Source organism: Calliopsis andreniformis, unplaced genomic scaffold, assembly GCF_051401765.1.
Source record: "Calliopsis andreniformis isolate RMS-2024a unplaced genomic scaffold, iyCalAndr_principal scaffold0022, whole genome shotgun sequence".
Classification (NCBI taxonomy): Eukaryota; Metazoa; Arthropoda; class Insecta; order Hymenoptera; family Andrenidae; genus Calliopsis; species Calliopsis andreniformis.
In genome coordinates this window covers 3,941,032-3,960,039 of record NW_027480432.1, presented here as the reverse complement: position 1 = coordinate 3,960,039, position 19,008 = coordinate 3,941,032, and the positions used below count along the sequence as shown (strand labels likewise).

General features: G+C 43.2%; 3 protein-coding genes across 12 annotated transcripts in view; 1 reads left to right on the top strand and 2 right to left on the bottom strand.

The window, feature by feature from the left end:
- Lmpt (four and a half LIM domains protein limpet) overlaps positions 1–5,997 on the top strand; it is a 75,745-nt gene extending 69,748 nt beyond the window's left edge. For 8 of the 10 annotated variants that reach the window (XM_076391607.1, XM_076391601.1, XM_076391608.1 and 5 more), the window contains 3 exons: positions 4,854–5,023; positions 5,093–5,279; positions 5,530–5,862. In XM_076391607.1, coding sequence (XP_076247722.1) covers positions 4,854–5,023; positions 5,093–5,279; positions 5,530–5,687 — 515 coding nt within the window. In that variant the 3' untranslated portion in view covers positions 5,688–5,862. Of the gene's footprint in view, positions 1–4,853; positions 5,024–5,092; positions 5,280–5,529 lie in introns of all 10 variants that reach the window. The other 2 variants (XM_076391604.1, XM_076391602.1) reach the window with 1 other exon arrangement.
- A 5,719-nt stretch (positions 5,998–11,716) lies between these two features.
- On the bottom strand, positions 11,717–17,595 carry LOC143186660 (uncharacterized). Its single transcript, XM_076390366.1, has 4 exons — positions 17,448–17,595; positions 17,330–17,399; positions 17,067–17,258; positions 11,717–11,991 (listed from the first exon to the last, which is right to left on the bottom strand). The coding sequence occupies exons 1-4, from the start codon at positions 17,593–17,595 to the stop codon at positions 11,877–11,879; spliced, it is 525 nt and encodes a 174-aa protein (XP_076246481.1). The 3' UTR covers positions 11,717–11,876.
- LOC143186621 (protein FAM76A) overlaps positions 17,123–19,008 on the bottom strand; it is a 44,339-nt gene continuing 42,453 nt past the window's right edge. Inside the window, exon 7 of the mRNA XM_076390298.1 lies at positions 17,123–17,258. The gene's annotated coding sequence lies outside the window, so the exon portion shown is untranslated. The remainder of the gene's footprint in view (positions 17,259–19,008) is intronic.

The following is a 19,008-nucleotide window of genomic DNA, read 5'->3' as shown; positions in this document are numbered from 1 at the left end:
ACGTGTCTTGTATATTATATACTTTGTTCGTTATTTTTCTGGGACAAAAAAGACGTTCTGTAATAATGGACACTATATAGATGCCCATGAAATGAAAAAGATCCAGAAAAAAATTCTGTCACTAACATACAACTGGTGTATTCTAATTCTATAAATACTTCAATTTTTTTAGTTTTTGAAATGTTATAAAGTTTTGATCAGAGAGAAGAAATAGCAAGGAAAAAATGTTAAACTAATTTTTGGTACTCTCTTTTACAATAGTAACACAAAAAATGGAATTCAATGACGTAAATTCACCACAAGAAATATTGAATGAAATAATGCGTTTATGCAATTTAAGAGCTTACTGGGTTAAATAACGAAGTGGAGGAGGAAAATCCTAGAATTTAATAGAATCGTCGTTCTCAGAGACAAGCGATCCGACGAGTTTCCAGCGACTTATGATTAATGTAGCTGCGAGTAGAAGAGATGATATGCTAATACAACGCAGTCTGCGCTGCAACACGTGACACGGAACCAGCGTTTCCATTCTACAAACAATTACCCTCTCGCGGCTGTTTCTCGTCCCGAAGTCACGCGGAAGCTGCCTCCCGCTGTTTGCGAACAATTCGCAATGTAGATTCGTCTGACTGCGTCGAGCAAGCGATATTTGTCGCGGTTGCGAAACAGCCTGGAATTCGCTTGCTGTGCGGTCAAACAATGACGTCACCCTGAGTTTGTTTTAATAATTGTGTACTGTGCGTAAAAGAAATTCGCTGGCCCTCGAAATCGTCTCTTATCTCTGCCTCGAAGAGCCTGCAATCGATCCTGTTCGACACCAGGGTTGTCACACGAATTACCTCCTTAGGTATAGCGTCGGAAATTGGGAAGTAGGAGAAGAAATTTCAGGTGGCCTATTGCCTTATCCTGCTAAGATCTCGCTTAGGTCTAGGTCTAAATCTATACCCAGAAAACACTGGGTAACCACTATACCCAAAGAAGGAATTCATATGGCAACCCTGGTCAATACTGGTCAATATCAGCAAAATTACCAATTCGGGAAAAAAGCTACATCGTCTGAACTGGCTATAACTTGGTCGCCATCCCGAAAAAAACAGTGACTCTGCAAGGTGATCGCCAGTTAAAAAATCGCTCGGATAAGCTGCCCTATTAATACGTATGATGTCATCGGCGTGACGAGCTGCTGTAGGTTGGTGCATCAATATCGATCGAATCAGTTCCTTATCTCTAGAATCTCCTTGAGTCACTGAGCGCGTTGCACAAATTGGTAGCGAGCAATTGACCACAGGAAACCCGAAGACAACGCGAACGACGCTCATCCTGTCGCCGCTGAGGCGGAGGAAAACAGAGGAGGCCAGTTTACGATCTCTCGATGGATTTAAAGCGCGCCGTGAGCACGAGCCGCGTACGACGATGATTTATGTAACCTTTCGACGCCATTATGCAACGTGGATGCATGAAAAAAGGGGCGAGACGTTATTAGCGCGTTACGGATTCGCCTATTGCGCAATGCAGTAATCTCAGGAACGAGTTGTCAACTGAGACTCACGAGAGGAACAAACGAGTATGGAAATCACTTTTCAAATGGCTCTAGGTGCAAGTAGTACGAGTCTAGCATTAGGAAAAAATAAGTAAAATCAGTTCTAAGAGGAAACGAGAGGCACTTAGACTTTCTTAGTTAAAATTGAATTTTTCTCTCTTTAAGTGACTACGGTTCAGCAAATTATTAACTCTAGTATAAACCTTCTCTAAGTCGATCATAAGTATATTAAATCTCTTTTGCTCAAGAACTTCGATAAGTTGAAACCTCTATGACTCAATGATTATTGCTCTTCCCTTGACACTCGAGTTACCAAAGTTCGACAATACTAGGTACCACTTGCACCTAGCGTCTTGAAAACCGATTTCCACTCCCGTACCTTCCCTTCACCAGCTTTCCTCGCAAGTCTTCCCAGCAGTGTCGAGAGGAAGGTCGAGGTCCTCTCTTTTCGAATTTATATTTAGCCCTGACGTAGCCGAGGATCGCCGTCGTCGAGTGATCGCCACCTCGGCGATTCGGGCTTCGTAAACGTTCATAACGATCGCGTTAACGATCACGCGCCGCGATCTTTGACCCCTCGAGGCGTCGACTTAGCACCTCCGAGGAGCTTTCGCTGCCCGCTGAACCGAGGCGAAGAGCCTGGCGAAAGACGAGGGGAATGGCGGAACTCGGTTAATAAATCGAATCGCGCCGATTTCGCTCGACCGACCTGGGGACGCGTTAAGGCGACGCATAATAAGAGATTACCACATCGCCTGGCCTTGGACCATCAGACTTTATACATATACGGAGGTATTGCTCGGACGATCTGACGTCACGTGTCTCCTCCTGACTCACGGTGGACCACGAAGGGTATAGCTCCGAGAAAAGCCCGCGATTGCTTCTTTCGTCGAGGGCCACTGGAATCTAGGCTACGCTCAAGAGCGATGGGATACTCTGGCTCGATGCAGTTTTCGAGAATTGCTATTAGGAGGCTCTGAGAGACTCTCATGATCAGGACTCGAAGAGAAGATTCGTTAGTGGTACATGTAGATTGGCGAATACTAGGATTCAATCCCTGAAATTTTTCTGTACAGATCGTATCTTATTTAGTAGATTGTAGATAGATGAAAGGAGGATTGAAGCTGGTCCACGCAGAAAGATAAAATTTCACCATGGTGCTCAATCTCTGTATCAGACCTTTAGAAACGACTGAGTACTTCGTGATGACTGATTGATCAGTAACGGTACCTCGACCATTTATCAACGCACGCGTGGGGAATGATAAAGCATTGATTACACTGACGTCGACGGCAACAGATGGTCGAGGCACCAAGCCTCTACGTGACTACTCTCCACTGTCCTTGCCATCAGCGTTATCGCGACACTTTAACAGGAAATCAAAGGAGAAGGAGGACTCATTTTTCGGTGAGACCAGAAAAGAAAGTGAAGAGACATCGATATCCGAGTGGAGCAGTAGGCGTCGAAAGGTGTTTAAATCCATGACGCCAGCTTCCTCCAACGCAGTGGTTATTCAACTCCTGGGTCCTATTAGATCACCTTTGGGAATGGCGAGTGATTACCTTAGCGTGCCCTTGGAGAAGCTAAGCAAGAGAAATGTAGAAACGCCCACGATGATCCTCTGTCCCTGTTCTCTGTCACCGAGCTCTGCCTAGACCCCCAATCACGATTCCGCGAAACAGAGTCCTTCGACTCGGCAAACAGCGGCCTCCTTTGCTCGGCCAGCTCCGCGTAGGGACCATTTTTCTGACCAAAGTAGGAACAGTGTCCACGCTCGCCGTGACTAATCTCCGTTCAGAAAGGGGACTCGCAGAGATCAAAACCGAGAGGTCGCGTGGGAGTTAACGATTATTTGTCCCGATGAGCGTGGCCAATTATAGGTGAACCAATAATGGGCAGGCTCGCGAGTCGGCAATTTGGTCGATCGCAGATTGCACGCTGCGGAGAGCCACTTTGCCGCTCTTTTCTTTCCTCTGGCTCCTCTTGTTTTCGCGCCAGAGATCCGGTCCAGCCACTCGCTTCGGGGGAATCGGGTCAATCGCATACGCTGAGCTGACGCGTGAAAAAAGGTCGCGTGGCGAAGTGGATTCGGCGAACCTCGTGTGTCCTGTAATTTCAGACCATTACTGTGAGAATGTGTACAGAGGGACACGTTAATTGTCGCTGGTAATTAATGGAGTCCAGGTATGAATGATTATTGACTGTGGATTTTTATGCAGTTGTAGAGACTTGAAATGTGGAGAAAGTTATGAAATGCATATGATATTCACTGAAAATATTAAGAATATAGTGAAAATTATATTGTATTTGAAAGATGAAGCAAATTTTCATTACTGTACTTATACAAATATAAAATTGCATGAAAATTCAGTTTAGTAATGAAGAAGAAATAGGAATTTGAAGATGTTGAATGGTAAATGTTAGTCTCCCTTGTGGACTATTGTCACTATTTTGAGATGCGATTTTAGGTTATTCAATAGTCTGTTCTCACTGGAAAAGTACAGTTGCAAAATTTTTAGTGAACCTTCTCCACTGAGAAAATACTTGTGAATAAATTCCTGTTGCTTCCTTCTTGCAAATATCCAGCACAAGTAGACTTAGAACAGCGGAGAGGACTCATGGCCGACTAGAATGCTGGAAAATGTGCAGTCAGCCGTTGCATCTGGGTTATTAGAAGCCTTGATTAGAAAGTTCCGCGAGGAGACTTCGAAACCACACACAGGCAGACGACACCTATCTTTCTCTACTATCTTCCGGTTTTGCGCGACGTTTTGCACATGTAGGAACTTTCTAGGCCATCTTGAGGGAACTCATATACAGTGGCTTGAAAACCAAACACGTTACCAACAAAAACCACTGTTTTAGCGTTTTACGTTCAACCTTCCCCAATTCTGCCTCAAACTCACTTCGTCCCTTAGACTGAATCTTCTATTCCGCGAGTAAAGGTTGCTTTCCCTGAAAAGAGGGGTAGTTTATCGTCCACTGAGCTGCCAGAAAATTCATCCCCAGAGAATCGAGGTGAATGTAGCAGGCGAAGTTTGCGAGGCAATCAGGCGGCGCACGCGATAGTCTAGACGCGCCCCTCGCGAGTAAATTACTGTCTAGCCTGGCTAAAATATTCCACCCTCTCCGACGCTGTTGCTCCCTGAGACCATAGAAGAGGCATTGATTCGCTGAGCATTGCAAGTTGCTTAGAAATTCAGTTGGGGGATAATCGTTCACCGTGGGCTGCGAGTTATTCTTCGAAATGTACTCGTGGCAGGCTTCTCAGTGGGGGCTCGAATTTTTCTCTGACGAAGCTTCGCTGTTCCAGGTACCAAGAAGATGGAGTACAAGACCAGACAGTGGCACGAGAAGTGCTTCTGCTGCGTCGTCTGCAAGAACCCGATCGGCACGAAGAGCTTCATCCCGCGCGAGCAGGAGATCTACTGCGCTGGCTGCTACGAGGACAAGTTCGCCACTCGATGCGTTAAATGCAACAAGGTGAGTATTCTTCTTTTTGTGGGAGCGAGACCGCTGGACAGAAAGATGTACGACGGTTTCCAATTGCAGATTATCACCAGCGGCGGTGTGACATATAAGAACGAGCCCTGGCACAGAGATTGCTTCACCTGCAGCAACTGCAACAATTCCCTGGCTGGCCAGCGATTCACGTCGCGCGACGACAAGCCATACTGCGCTGACTGCTTCGGCGAACTCTTCGCTAAGAGATGCACTGCGTGCTCCAAACCGATCACCGGTACGTTACTTTAATTACAGACCTTCTAGCTTTTATTTTTAAATATTCAAATATTCGAATATTCAAATTTTCAAATATTCAAATTTTCAAATTTTCAAATATTCAAATATTCAAATATTCAAATATTCATATATTCAAATATTCAAATTTTCAAATATTCAAATATCAAGTTTAAAAATTTTTTAATCGTCATATTTTTAAATGACTTAACACTCAAGACCAAAGCATCTGAAAATTTGTTCCTGTTCAGGAATTGGCGGCACCCGCTTCATCTCTTTCGAGGACAGGCATTGGCATAACGACTGTTTCATTTGCGCGGGCTGCAAGACGTCGCTGGTAGGTCGCGGCTTCATCACCGACAACGAGGACATCATTTGCCCCGAGTGCGCCAAGATGAAGCTGATGTAAAAAAGCAGCCAAGACCGATCAAACGAAAAGGAGCGAGAAGAAGGGGAGAGAACTAATCGAAGATCCACAACGGAGTCCAGTTTGCATCGATAAATACCCTCGCTACGATTTCCCTCTCCTAAAACGACAGGACTCCGTCCCCCGAAAATAAAGAAGACCACGATCGAACGTTTTATCGCGACAAAAGAGTTTGATTAAACACTGCTCGAATCCAGGGACAACTACGATAAAAATTACCACGATTCTCTCTCCCCTCGATTACATATATATTTTCTGGAAATATATACATGTCTGCATACACACTCATAAACGAGAAACGCGGTACTTTTTATTGTATCTCCGACGCCACCTCTAAAGATGACGTCTTCGTGTCGATCGTCCTCGAGATCGGTTTCTATCGACTCGACGACGACAGAATTCTTCTGCGAGCTTCCTCTGCGTGGCAGAGGACGCCTGCAAACAAAATACTTCCTAGCTTCGTAGCTTTAGAGGACGCAGTCGTTCGTGATTTCGATTTTTTCGTTGCGCGGCTACCATCGATCAGCAGCGCGGGAGAATATTTGAAAATACGAACGTCGGGGAAACGAGACGAGAACATGCCTTGAAGAGTTCGAGAATCAAACCGCCTTAACGTAATTACTGTCGTCAAGTTGTTACACGAAGTGTTTAATTAGAGAGAACGAAGCTACGTACTGTCGTGATGTTATATTAACGTTATTGTTTTTTCTTTTTCGCTTTGTACAATGGTAGAGTAACGCGCGACCGAGGAACAATCGCGACTAACGCGAGGAAACAGATGATGAATCCTATATATATATTCTTATGGAACTAAATTTGATATACATATGATAATGTTATTTTTATTTAACTTAAACTCACATACGTACGCGAAGAAACACATACATACACGAACTGACACGTAAACACGTCATACACACGGATCACTGCACCATTTTACTCTCTGCGGTACTGGACAGTAACGCTTGGGCGAACTTCAACGAGAGATGAATCAAAAAGGGGCTCGTCTGCAAAGTCTTGAATGGAGATCCTGGGACTCTTGGGGCTTCAGAGTTCTGAGGTCGACAGAGTTTTAGGATTTGCATATGTCTCTAAAGTTTAGGAACGCCTTGCACCTCGGTACTCGAATGATCGTTTCGACTTTGCGCTCGAGCCTGGAACAACTGTACGTACAACGTGCGCCCGCGTTTTCGCCTTAAACAGAACGATAAAATAATAGATGGCAGAAGAAAGAATATAAATTATCAACATGCACTTACACACGTATGTCAGAAATGTGTGCGATCACGCACACGCGGAAAACACTAATTTGTGGCCTTATCCGCACGAATACATAGAAGTAATTAACGTTTTATGATATAATTATTGTTATGCCTGGAACTTGATAAGAGTTTATTATATCGTTGGTGTAATCGAGAGCAAGCATGCAATCGGAAAAGCGAAATCTGTTTTAGAGAAAATAAAGAGAAAAGGTAAACAAGGGAAGATTCAATAGGAAGAACAAATGATCGTGATGATGACCAATAAATTAAACGTGCTATATAATGTATGTTCTTACCGATCACTCACATACTAATCGCCTTAATTAGTAAACGATGAAGAGCAGAGATTATTCTATATTCAGCGTATCGTATACACTGTTATACTGTAAAATTGATAAATAAATAAATGTAATTATTTACAAAGAATTAATGCCTTTAGTATCAGAATACAGTCAGGACTTTAATACAAAAAAAATTCGAGATAAACGTGCGTAGAAGAGAATAGTACGATGGTAAGTGAAAATATTACTGTATTTTACAAATTACTTGGTCTTCCAAACACTAATAATAATTTATTTAATCATTTATTCAATCATTCATTAAATTCTATGTTCTTTGGAACATCACTATAAATAATTATGTTATTAATCACACAATAACTCTAAATAAATAATCAAAAATATAGACATATTATTGTAGAGACTATAAACAACATTATATAATAATAAAAAACACTGATAATTACTTATTTATTGAAAAAACAGCGCTTAAACAATTCGACTACAAGTGATGCTACAGTAGAATGCGTTAATTTATTAATTATTGAGCAATCTGATGGCGTAGGATCATTGCAGGAACTCTAAACATCATTAAACAGCAATAAAAAGTCATAGAAATTGTTTATTTATTACAAAAACTGCATTTGAAAATTTCTTGGGGGCACCGCACCCTGATGATACGGGCCTTAACAAAAGTTGCTCGCGACAGCTTCGACATCTAGCGGTGGGCCGCGAACTAACATTCGAGGTAAGGACTGTCACTGGGCGCTCAGACCACTTTGGAAAAACTGTTTTAAATCATTAAAGAAACCATTAATACGCAATATTATTATGCAAAATTGTTCAGAATACTGTCACGGACTGTCAATTGCTTTAAATAATTGGATTTGAGCTGTAAATATTAGAAAAATAATGCAATAAAGTTCATTTTACATTTATTAATTACTTCTGCTATTGTTAACTTATTTATTCACTAATATAAGGACAATTGGATACTGTAGAACAATTGTAGAAAATTTGTAGATGAATATGCAACAATAAAAGTGCATAGAAATTGTTTATTTATTGCAAAAACAGGAATTGTAGAATTATACTTCAAAATCGTACCCGTGGCGCCATCTAGCGGTGATACTCAAGTACTAAATTTTCGACTATTAGTTTCTTGGCGTCGCCGCTAGATGGCGCCACCAGTACCATTTTGTAGCGCAATTTTTCAACTTTCGTTTTTACAATAAATAAGGAATTTCTGTACACTTTTATTGTTGTAAAATGATGTATATAGGCTCTAAAATGATTCTATATCATCAAATGGCCCTTCAATTAATTAATAAGTGAATTAACATTAGTAGAAGTAATTAATAAATGTAAAATGAACTTTATTGCATTATTTTTCATATATTTACAGCTCAAATCCAATTATTTAAAGCAATTGACAGTCCGTGACAGTATTCTGAACAATTTTTCATAATAATATTCCGTATTAATGGTTTCTTTAATGATTTAAAACAGTTTTTCCAAAGTGGTCCGAGCGCCCAGTGACACAGTCCTTACCTCAAATGTTAGTTCGCGGCCCGCCGCTAGATGTCGAAGCTGTCGCGAGCAACTTTTGTTAAGGCCCGTATCATCAGGGTGCGGTGCCCCTACAAATTTTCAAATGTAGTTTCTGCAATAAATAAACAATTTTCCTCACCTTCTATCACTCTGTAGTGATGCTTAGAGTCTCTACAATAAATCTACATCATCAGATCACTAATAAATATCCAAAAAAGTGTACTGAATCATATCCCGTATATTAAATCTTGAACAAATCCTTAACTAATTAAAATTAAGCAACTAAGAATACATTTTATTTTCACTAATACGTTTTCTAAATATATTCTCACATATATATTCATCTAGTGTGCTATATTTTACAGGTTTCCCCTGTTTTTTCTTGGAAAAAGGCAAAGAAGAAAAATTTATACATACAGCTCTCAGACACCTGTTCACTCCATTCTTATTTATTTATTATCCTCTAAAAACCACAAATCCCTCAATGCGTTTGAAAAGAACAAAGCTGTCTACACGTTCTAAAAACATTCACGTCAGCGTTTCACTCCTTGTTTTCTTTTTCATTCAACGCGAAATTGTTCAACCAGGTGAAACGAACTTTCGCAAGAGCTTCTTCTTCTCCTCCAGATAACGCCTAATTTTCGTCATCGCGTGACATCAAGGTCGCCTTGTCGAAGGTCACCCGCGAAGTCTAGGTCAGTGACCCCCGTTTTCACCGATCCCCCAAGGGGCCACCATAACTCGAACCATAAAGTCCTAACGCGTCCATCCATCAGAGAACCTTAAATCCTCGCCCAACCACAAAGAAAAAAAAGATGAACAAGGGAAATGATCGACGGAATGCGCGTACGACCAAATTAACGAGGCCATAACGAGAATCGTCACTCCTGTGCGTATTAAAAAAAAGAATTTACGACCTTGTAGATTTGTATCGTTCAGTATCAAGGGGCATAAAACACGTAACAGTTACTTCGAAAAATTCCAGGGAGCTCGTATCTCCGACGCAACCGCAGCTCGCTTAATTAAAGCCCGTGTAAATCGAGCAGCCGCGCCACGCCAATTAACTTCGCGCCGGAACGACCGAGGAAGGCGGGGAACTCGAGGAAAAAATAAGCGAATTTGGCTGAGACCGATGGATTTTCCGCAGAAGTGGCAGCGACGCAGTACCACTCGACGAAAGATAGTCTGCATCGTTCTGCATAACGCAAGTTCAGCGACAATGGCTATTAAAAAAGGCTTCTAGGACTCTGAGGCACTTCCGCTGAGTTTAATTCATGGCTGCTTCTGGGCGATCTCATTGAAGGCGTAATTTATTGCAGGGAGAATCTTATTCTAACGATTCAATGCTTTTACAGGTCTCCGCTGGAGAAGCTACTGTAAGCAGCTGTGAAAAGGGAGAGATAAGGGAAGTGTTTAACCCTCCAGTGCTGGGTGAAGAATATTCCTGCTATTACACAGGTAAGATATTTGAAAGCCACCATTTTGTGTATATTTTACTAATACCTAAAATGATATACGTTCATTAAGAACTGTGTTTGCATATGAAATATATATTTATTATTTTATTGAGAATAAAAAATGGTAACACTCGGGGGTCGCTCAGACACAAATCGTACACTTGAGGGTTTAGCAATGAATTTCTTCGTGCTCGAAAGGAAAGAGAATTTAATGACCTTCTGCAGGAAATCGGAGGACTGCATAATTCTCAGCACCTCGAGGATTTCCATAGAGAAGACACAGTTTCCTTTGCCTTCAGTCTGGAATACAAACCCTATCTAATCTTCCGTTTCCAGGTTCCCAGGTCTCGACATCAGACAATACAATCCCCCTCTCTGGTTCAAGAGAGAAGCCAAAAAACAATCCTAGAGACAAGCTCAATAAACAATCCTAGAGATAACTCCAAGACACGAACCAAAAAATTCTACAGACAAGTCCAAGAGACTTAAAAATGGTCCAAAAGACCAGGACCTCTTTTCTTGAAAAATCCCCCATGACCAAAGTCTCTTTCCAGGTCTCCTGATAATTGGGTCCAGAAGGGAAATGAAGCTCGTCCCAGAAGATGAACCTCTGCCAGAGAAGATTGAATCGAGGTCCAAATTCGATCGGCTCGAGGGACTTCCGCTGCGCTCAGCCAGCGCACAGACAGAGAGGAGGGAGCGCGCGCACGCACTGGCTCGAGGTGAAGCGAGGTCGATGGAAAGTGGCATAATCGCGGATGTGGATCGGCTCAAGGAGAGCAGAAGAGGAGATCCTTTACCTTACTTATGTAACGAGCGGTCGCTCTGTGTCTCGTGTCTTCGACCGCGGACCGAGACCCTCTCTCGACCCTACTCTATCCCCTCCGACACACTCCCCTTTCCATTGCCACCTCTGCTCGTCCCTGGGTCGCCCCTGCGATCGCTGGCCCTGAAAATCCTTCAGCCCTGTTGGCTCCTACGAGACGGAGCGAAACCCTTTTTTCTTCAGCCCCTTTATGAATTGTTTCCAGTCGGGGATTGGCCTCTGCGGGGTGAGGGTCGTGGGATCGCTGCTGGAGGATTGTTAATTGTTTGGGACATTGCTGGGAGAGAGGAAGCATATGCGTATTGAGGATTAAAGGTGACAGATTTGACTCTACGAAGGTTGATATTTCTTGGTAATTTTTGATAGAGTTATACTGTGCTGCAAAGTAGTTTTAATTTTGAGTTTATTCTTTTAGGATAATGGTCCTCTGTTTTAATCTAATGCAACGAGATGATAGAATTGCTTATTGTGACTTGAGTAGTGCGTTCCATAAGATACAGTAGATAATTTTTACTTTTTTTTAAACTTAGGAGTTCTCTAATATTTAATATTTGTCTTATTTTTTCACCAACCTTGCCGCAATACAATAAATGTAACAAAGGTGTAACTAAGGTGTTATTGAAATAAAGGACACCAGTTCATAAAAAAATAATCTTTATTTCAGAGCCCAAGTAACTGTACTTGGCAAGGATTGCAAGAAACAAGAATTCTTGCTCGAAGAGCAGCTCTCGTTCCCTTGGCTGGCGCCGTGAGGCTGCTGAATAATGATTTTCGCGTGGTCGATCGTGGTCCAATGACTAAGCTGTCTCGAGACCCTCAAAAAGACGTATCGTTCCTGGATGACGAGCGTTCACCTTAACCATCACTGCTGCTCCAACAAAATCCTCTGAAATCATCGCAGAACCACCACCCCTGAAACAAAAAAGACTCTCCTTACTTCTGTATACATTTGATACATAAAATAATTGATACTTTTTGCAGGACTCATCCCAACAAATTCATTACACTTCGACATCCTCTACTATATTTATGCTCAAAGTGCCCCTGCATCCATCGTACAAGGGTTAAGACGTTTTCAAGACGCCTCTATGCTACATGGGATCGCGCTTTAAAAAGCAGAGAAAAAAGCGGATCAAAGACGAGTCAAAGATCGGTACGTCGTATTCGTTTTACGATCACAGTTTTTCGTCACGGTGACACATGACAAGCTCCAGCTTCCTTTTTCTCTCATTTGGCTCCGTAGCTCAGGTGGGAAGGAGGATTCATTTAACGGCTGGCCGTAAAAGTCAGTGGCATGGGGCCGTAAAGGCTAACGCCCGTCGGTGGCGAGGTGGTTTCGACACCGAAAACGGGGGACGTTGTTGTCGGAGGTCATTCGTCGGTTCAACGTTCGGGCCGTTTACCTGCCTCCGAATCCTTGGGCCATTGACGCGCCCCGCCATACGCCCCATTACCATTTCTTCCGCGATCGTGTATTTATAGCTCAAAACCCATTTGCAATGGATAAACATCGAGCCCAGTTTGACTCGGGGGACAGATTCGTGGGGATCATTGATGGAACTGGGTCTGGGGTCAAAGCTGGAGCTCGGATTTTCTGCAGTTCACTCAACTCTTTGGGGTGAGGTGGGTTCAAAACTGTCCCACCTTTTGCTTAGCTTTTTATGCATGGATTGGATGTATTTTTAGCCACCTCGAAAAGTTGAAGTTACTCATAGTCGTACAGTTATTATTTTGTTTCAAGTTCTTTATATTGAGTTGGCAACATTTTTATTTTGTTTAAGATCGTGTGCCTCGAAGAGTTAAAGAGTATGAGTTAGGTAGTCTGAAGTTATTCAGAGTTTTGATTTGAATGTTGGAAGGGAAACTAAGGACCAGTATGGAATATAGGGTCCTCGATGACGTCAGATGTCAGAAATTTTCAAGGGTGATTCTACAGGTTAGAATAAGAGGAAAGTGAAGATAAACGAAATTGTGTCTGGTCTGTTGGCTGATTCTACTGATTTCGCTGTGTCTGGCTTATCTGATGCATGCCAGCAGTAGAATAAGTACATAGTCAGACACATTTCACACAACTCGAACACAATTCTGTAGCTGTGTGCCAACGTGACCCAAGTTCTTTTTGTTACTTTTCAGGAGAGTCGAAGAACAAATGCGACTTCTATTATTCTAATAAGATGAAGAAAAAGCAATAAGATCCTTAAAAACCTTAATTTAAAAAAAATGAACTATTTGTGTGTTAGTCTGCCTCTGAGATACAGAATTTCATCTATCTAGAGCAACCCTTATAATTTCTGACACCTGTTGTCGAACACCCTCTACAGAAAATGGTACCTCTCTATATAGAAGGACTACGTGTACCTAGATAAGTACCTATTTATTTCTTTATAAATACAAAAACAGTAACATTCTCATATTTCTCCAAAAAAGCCTTCTCTAAGAAACGTCAAAGAGAAATAGATCCACCAAGGAGTATAGGGGAGATTGATGGAGGACTCTTTCACAGTTAGAGATGTCCAGCGGAAGAGAAGTCCGGCAGGATGAGCCATCGCCTCCTTTCTTCGTCGCGGCTGAAAGGATTTACGAAGCCGACGAGTGCCTTGACCCTGAGGAGCGAAGAAAAGTGCGAAGGAACCGATGACTCGAACGTAATCCGGGTCGTGCTACCTTGCCTGTCGACTTTCCGCCGCGTTCGGGCACAAGTCGAGAGGGAGTTCGTTATCGAGGGGGGGAACAGTGACGTAACTTTCGAATATCGAACCCCTATGGCCTGAGCTCCCGGAAATTGACAGTGAAAATGTGTGCTAATATCTGCTCTGTTCCTAGAAATCTACTTCTTTTAAAGTTCTTCGTTCATTTCCCTTTATCGAGAAACCCTGTTTCACCCTTCAAGAGGGTCCAAGAAAGAAGCACCCCTAAAGAGAAACAGAATACAATCTCTCAAAAATTTCAGGACTCATTCACCATTCAAGAAATTCCAAAAAAGAAATAATCCTTGAATAAAAACAGAATACAATCTCTCCAAAAATTGAGAACCCCCATTTTCACTATCAAAAAAATCCAAGAAAATCCAAAGAGAAAGCAATCCCCTCCAGAAACACAACACCTCCAGAATTCCAGAGCCCCAATTCTCCAACCAAACCAAGCTCCTCCCCAAAGGATCCAAGACCTTAAAAATCTCAAATACTCCAGCCTTCTAAAAGTCACCCTCCAGGACCCCCAGCCCAACGAAAGGGCAGATCGAGCGGGTGTAACGATTCCATCGTCCCTCGGAATTCGAATCGCGCGTACCTCACGCCACTGGCAGTCTGGCCCGCCGGAGGGGGATGAGAATCCCGAAGAAGGAGGAAAGCAAAAGCTGAGGGTGGGGGATGGGTTCGCAGTGGAGATGGTGGACACAGCGAGAAAGGACTGGCGTGGAGAGGTGGAGGAGAGCGAAGGAGGTGACTGTGGGAGACGGTAGAGGTGGCAGGAAGAAGGACGAAGGAGACGAGGAAGGAGAAGCGAAGGGAGACGACCGGCAAGTCGAACGAAGACACAAGTTCACATCCAAGGAGATGTGGGACGATGGCCCGGAGTAACCTCCATCAAGGATGGACTTCCATCCACCGACCGACGGGACGTACTATACATCCATGCCTTTCCTCGCCAGTTATGCGAGCCTGGATAATCATCCTGTAGCGAGCGGCCCCGATCCTACGACGGGGCCCCGCGTCGCCGCGATTTTTACCATTTTCTGCTTTTCCCGCGAGCTTTCCTTCGACGAACCTCCGCCTCGTTTCACGAACGTTGAACCTTGCGGTAGCCTTCGAGGAGGAACGTCCTTGGTTTCCCTAGCGATTTCTGTTCCGGGGGGTAAAGGAAGGGATGCAACGACGGCTGACACGCTTCGTCAGTTGACCATTTTCAGGGACAATTTTTCTGGAGCTGTGGGAAGTGGGTATTGCCAATACGAGAAATATTGATATTCGTGGGAGTTTAAATAAGGTCTGGTTCAGTTTTGTGACTCTAGGTCATTGGGCTTAAGCAGGGAGTCACTGTGTGTAGAGAATGTTGGGCTTGGAAGGGTAAATCTGTTTTATCTGATTGTTTTATATAGTTTACCTCTATTTTATTTAATTACTTATATATATTTTGTCTCTATTTTATTTAATTATTTTGGGAAGAAGTAATAGCTGTCGTTGCCAGGCCCAAGTCACGTACTTTTATTTTTGAGATATCAGTGTCTTAAGTTTTGTAGTGTCTTCTTGAACACTTATTTCTTAATATTCTTTCTTCTATCTGAAACTACAAATTCTATATTCTAGATCTCCATTAAGGCCTCATAATTTCTTCAAAACCAAACACAGTTCGTTTTGCTTTACAGCCACAGATATACTTGTCGAACGTAGCTCAACGTGGACACGTCCGCTTCAGAAATTTAGAGCGGAACAGGGCGAGGATATTTGCATCCCGGCGCAGGATAAATTTCTAGTTTCAAGATAGTTTGGTAAGGAGCCCAGGCTCATTGGACCTGAAAACGGTCGTCGATTGTCGCTCAACGACCGCCACGCGGTCGATGTACCGTACGCTGCTTCACATGTCGATTATAATTTGTTTATCGCGGATCCTCGCACAGGGAAGGGTGAACGACCGTTAACAGAAAAAGGCCTTGGTGTTTTCTTCCGACTGTCGAGCGGATCGTGACGTCAACGAGCGTGCTCCGTCGAAATGTGGAACAGGAATCGTAGAAAACGAGGGAAATTCTCGTTTAATCTTTAGACCACCGATCCGTGGTCGGCTGCTCCAAATTTGCGAGGCCAGCAGACGCTAGACGCAACCGAAAGTATCGTTCTCGCTGCCGCCTGCCAGCTAGCTCCCTCAGTTCAATGGGATTCCCTAGAAAAGGGGTTTTCCTTATGCAGAAATTCCCCGAGAAGCGATGACGTACTGTGCCCTTCCCTTTCGAGCTCGTGACGATCGATTATCGGCGACTAGGTCTGCTGACGAAATCCCTGATACTGTTACGGCACCGAATCATCGGGAAGAAAGTGTTTTGACGAGCGTGGGCCTGACCGAGCTAATGATTCATGAAGTTTCGAGGAAGGAGTGACTTATCGAGATGGGACCTCTGTTGGGGTCGAAGTTTCGATGATTAGGAGTGCAGACAGAATTTTTGGGGCATGAGAAGATGTCTGAAGAGTTGGTAAAAAACAATCCTTGTCAAATAGTTAGACTTAGAATTAGAAACCAATGCTCAGAAAGGAGATTTGCAAAATAATGGAACACCTAACCCATCAAAAATGTCATATTTGTACTATGATAAATATTCTGCTAAATAGGACAGTAATCCAGTGAACAAGAATTATAGTTTACTATTATTATCATTAATGAGTAATGTAACTCTTTAGTATACAAAGAAAAAACAGAAGATGCTACAGTATTTAATTTCCTTTCCAAGAGAAAAATAACAATTGACAAGGATTGTAGAATAAATATGTCAGGACTTCGTGAAAAATTTAAAAACAGTTTATTCAGATTCCAGATACGAAGAGAATGAATTCACACAAGAAATCTCAAAATTCTTCATTCAGAAAGATTTATTCTGAACATCCATGGTCAGCTTCGCCGCAAAGTGATCGAAACAACTATTTGAAGAATGCCAAACTTTTTCTATTTCTGGATTCTGTTCTACAGAAGTCGACCCACTGGGGAAGGCGGAAATCATGACAGGCCGAAACAATCCGCGGCATTTCGCGAGATGGTCACAGGCCGACGAACCTTGCGTACGTACGAGCAGAATTAAACACACACGCGTGAAAGTAATGGACGTCTGTCGGTGTGCGTGCGTGCGTGCACGGGTGCATGCGTGGTGCACGACTTATGTGCCTGCACCACGTCACATGACTTCGCCTTAACCCAGTGCCAGTGGCAGTGCCCATGGAACGAGCGCTTTTTGGGTCTAGGTCTATCGAGGGCGTTCACCCTGCTTACGTTGTTAACACACTTACCATACTGCTCGACGAGCGAAGCAGGCCTCGCCGCCGCCGCGGCGCTCTTCCACCTTGCCACCAACCGGACGAAGAGAGTAACGTCTGCCTACGCCACTATGACCTCCGGCCACGTGGTCAAGAGGCTTCACTTTTAATCGTGCTCCGCTCGGCCGAACTCCGTTCGGGCTGTCCAACCTCTGACCATCATCCCTGAAAATATAAACAGAAGGCCTTGAGTGTAGATTTTATTGGATATCTTCCTTCTTGCAAAATTTTGAGACAGAAATTTTTGTATTTTGAGAAGAGGGCCTGATGAGGGAGGATCGATGAAGTGTCTGAAGATTTTGAGATCTAGGGAACATCACATTTTTGTTTGAAATGAATTATCATGCCTCTGACTGATAAAAAGCGTATGGAATTGAACGACGACACGATTGAGGTCTACAGAAGGGCTAGTATCCAAAGAAGATAAAAAAGGCGAACAATATTCGTCGAATTTGATGGGGAGGTCGTTGCCCGAGGGTAGCCACGGGGTCAGGACGTTCATCCCGATGGCATTGTTACTGCAGCATCGCGTTCATCTTCGAGGCAGACAGGAAAAATCCATCTGCCTACGCCTTGACACCGAGCATCTTTCCTCTTCGACAACCACCGAGACGCTACAGTAAAATTTCCAAACTACAACCTCCATTCCCCAACGCCTATCAAAAAAGAATTTGAAAAAATTCTCCCAAGCAGCGATCCCCAAAAAACTCCATCGAAAGGTTAAAATGAATTCAATTAACCATCAGGATCTTTAAGCTCAGATGTGTCAGGAGACCAATGCCTCGAAAAGCGAGCAATTTCGTGGCGCAGAATTTTCCTCGACAGCCATTTCCTCGGTGGAAAACGAGCGCAGCTGGTTCGATTGAACTCCATTGAACTCTGGGAACGGCCCACTCGTTTCACCTTCGCTTCGACCGCGCTCGTTTAACAGTACATCTTTCGGATGTAAATTTCGTCCGGGTTCGTGTGACGAAATTCACTCTCTCGCTCGCCCCTGCACAGAGCCACGGTACTTTCGTTGACAGCGAGCGGAAAAGTTCCCTAAACGCAATCAGGACGAAATGACGCCGCGTTACCGTTAATCCTCGTGCCGATCGCCGACGAGCGCCGACCGAGCGTTGGACGACAGAGGAGGGAAAAGGGTGAAAGCCCTACGAGAACGTTCGACATGAATGGACGCGACTGCCCCGGGAACCGTTATCGTTATCGCGTCCGACGTACAGAAGCTGGATGCAGATCGTCGGACCATGGAACGTGCTCGTTTATCGGGGGAACTTTCTAACGCAAACGACGATTCATGATCGACTTCCTCTGCATCTAGATACTTCTAGATGTAGAGGTAACATACTTGTAAGTTAATTAGCAGTCGTGAGATGTTGAGAGCATAAAATCACACCGACACTACAGATTTCTTTAAAAGATGAAAAAAGACAGTAGGGGAGGGCGATAGATAAGTATAATTAAAAGATTCTAAAGTAGGGCATATTTTTATGTGCAGGGTGTTCGACAAGAGGTATCACAAGTTTTAAGGGATGTTATATGCGGAAATAAGTCAAAAATGAAAATTTTGAGGAAAATTGTGCTTCAGGATTTCAGAGAAAATGCTTAGAATATGGGGGAAGTGTGTCTGACTCGGGACTTATTCTACTGAATTCGCTGTGCCTGGATAATACACCGCGCAGTAGAGTAAGTCTCTAGTCAGACACATTCCCGTCGAATTTTAGACACTACTGCTATATATCTTATTATTGAGAGAAATTGAATGAGAAAATAATAAGAAGGGCACAGTAATTTACACTCTTGCTCCACAGATTTCGCCATAAAATATAGAAAAGAGGACAGTAGAACTGAAAAAATCCTAACCCACATTTTGTCTCTAAATTTTAATTGAAATTTAACTTTCAATCAGTGGAAC